The 435-nt window shown below is 52.0% G+C and overlaps 1 protein-coding gene across 1 annotated transcript; it reads left to right on the top strand.

Annotated features, from left to right (window-relative positions):
• Positions 1-10: 10 nt before the first annotated feature.
• On the top strand, positions 11-432 carry LOC110034239 (ubiquitin-conjugating enzyme E2 32-like; the record flags this gene model as incomplete). Its single annotated transcript, XM_020738521.1, has 1 exon — positions 11-432. A coding segment is annotated over exon 1 (407 nt), but the record flags the coding sequence as incomplete, so codon positions are not given.
• Positions 433-435: the final 3 nt, after the last annotated feature.

The following is a 435-nucleotide window of genomic DNA, read 5'->3' as shown; positions in this document are numbered from 1 at the left end:
TGTCTGGCTACAGGTCCATCAATACATGCTCACCAAAGCTCCTCCTGTTCCTGATCTCCCTCCACCTGCGAGCACTAATGAGCAGACCAACGGCACCATATCAGAAGAACCACAGCAAACCAATGCTAGTAATAACGAAGCACCACCCACAGAAGGGGCTGTTCCAAACCCACAAGTAGAGGGAATACCTGCCGAGGACGTGCACGAGCTCCGCGTTGATGCAGCAGCCGGCCGACTAAGATTGAGCTTCCGCACAGAAGTTGCGGTTTCGAGAGAAACAACATCGGAGACAAATTCACAACCTGAACGGGACATTGTTCGAGCCCAAAAACCCATGACCGACCGCTTTTTCAACTGGGCCGCCATTGGACTCGCCGTTGCCATTCTGGCTCTCTTAGTAAAGAAGTTCCTGAAATCCAATGGTATAGCCCACCA

The sequence above is a fragment of the Phalaenopsis equestris genome, unplaced genomic scaffold (assembly GCF_001263595.1).
Source record: "Phalaenopsis equestris unplaced genomic scaffold, ASM126359v1 Scaffold177190, whole genome shotgun sequence".
NCBI classification, from domain to species: Eukaryota; Viridiplantae; Streptophyta; class Magnoliopsida; order Asparagales; family Orchidaceae; genus Phalaenopsis; species Phalaenopsis equestris.
Note: the sequence above shows the minus strand (reverse complement) of the source record. Positions and strands in the feature narration are given on the sequence as shown.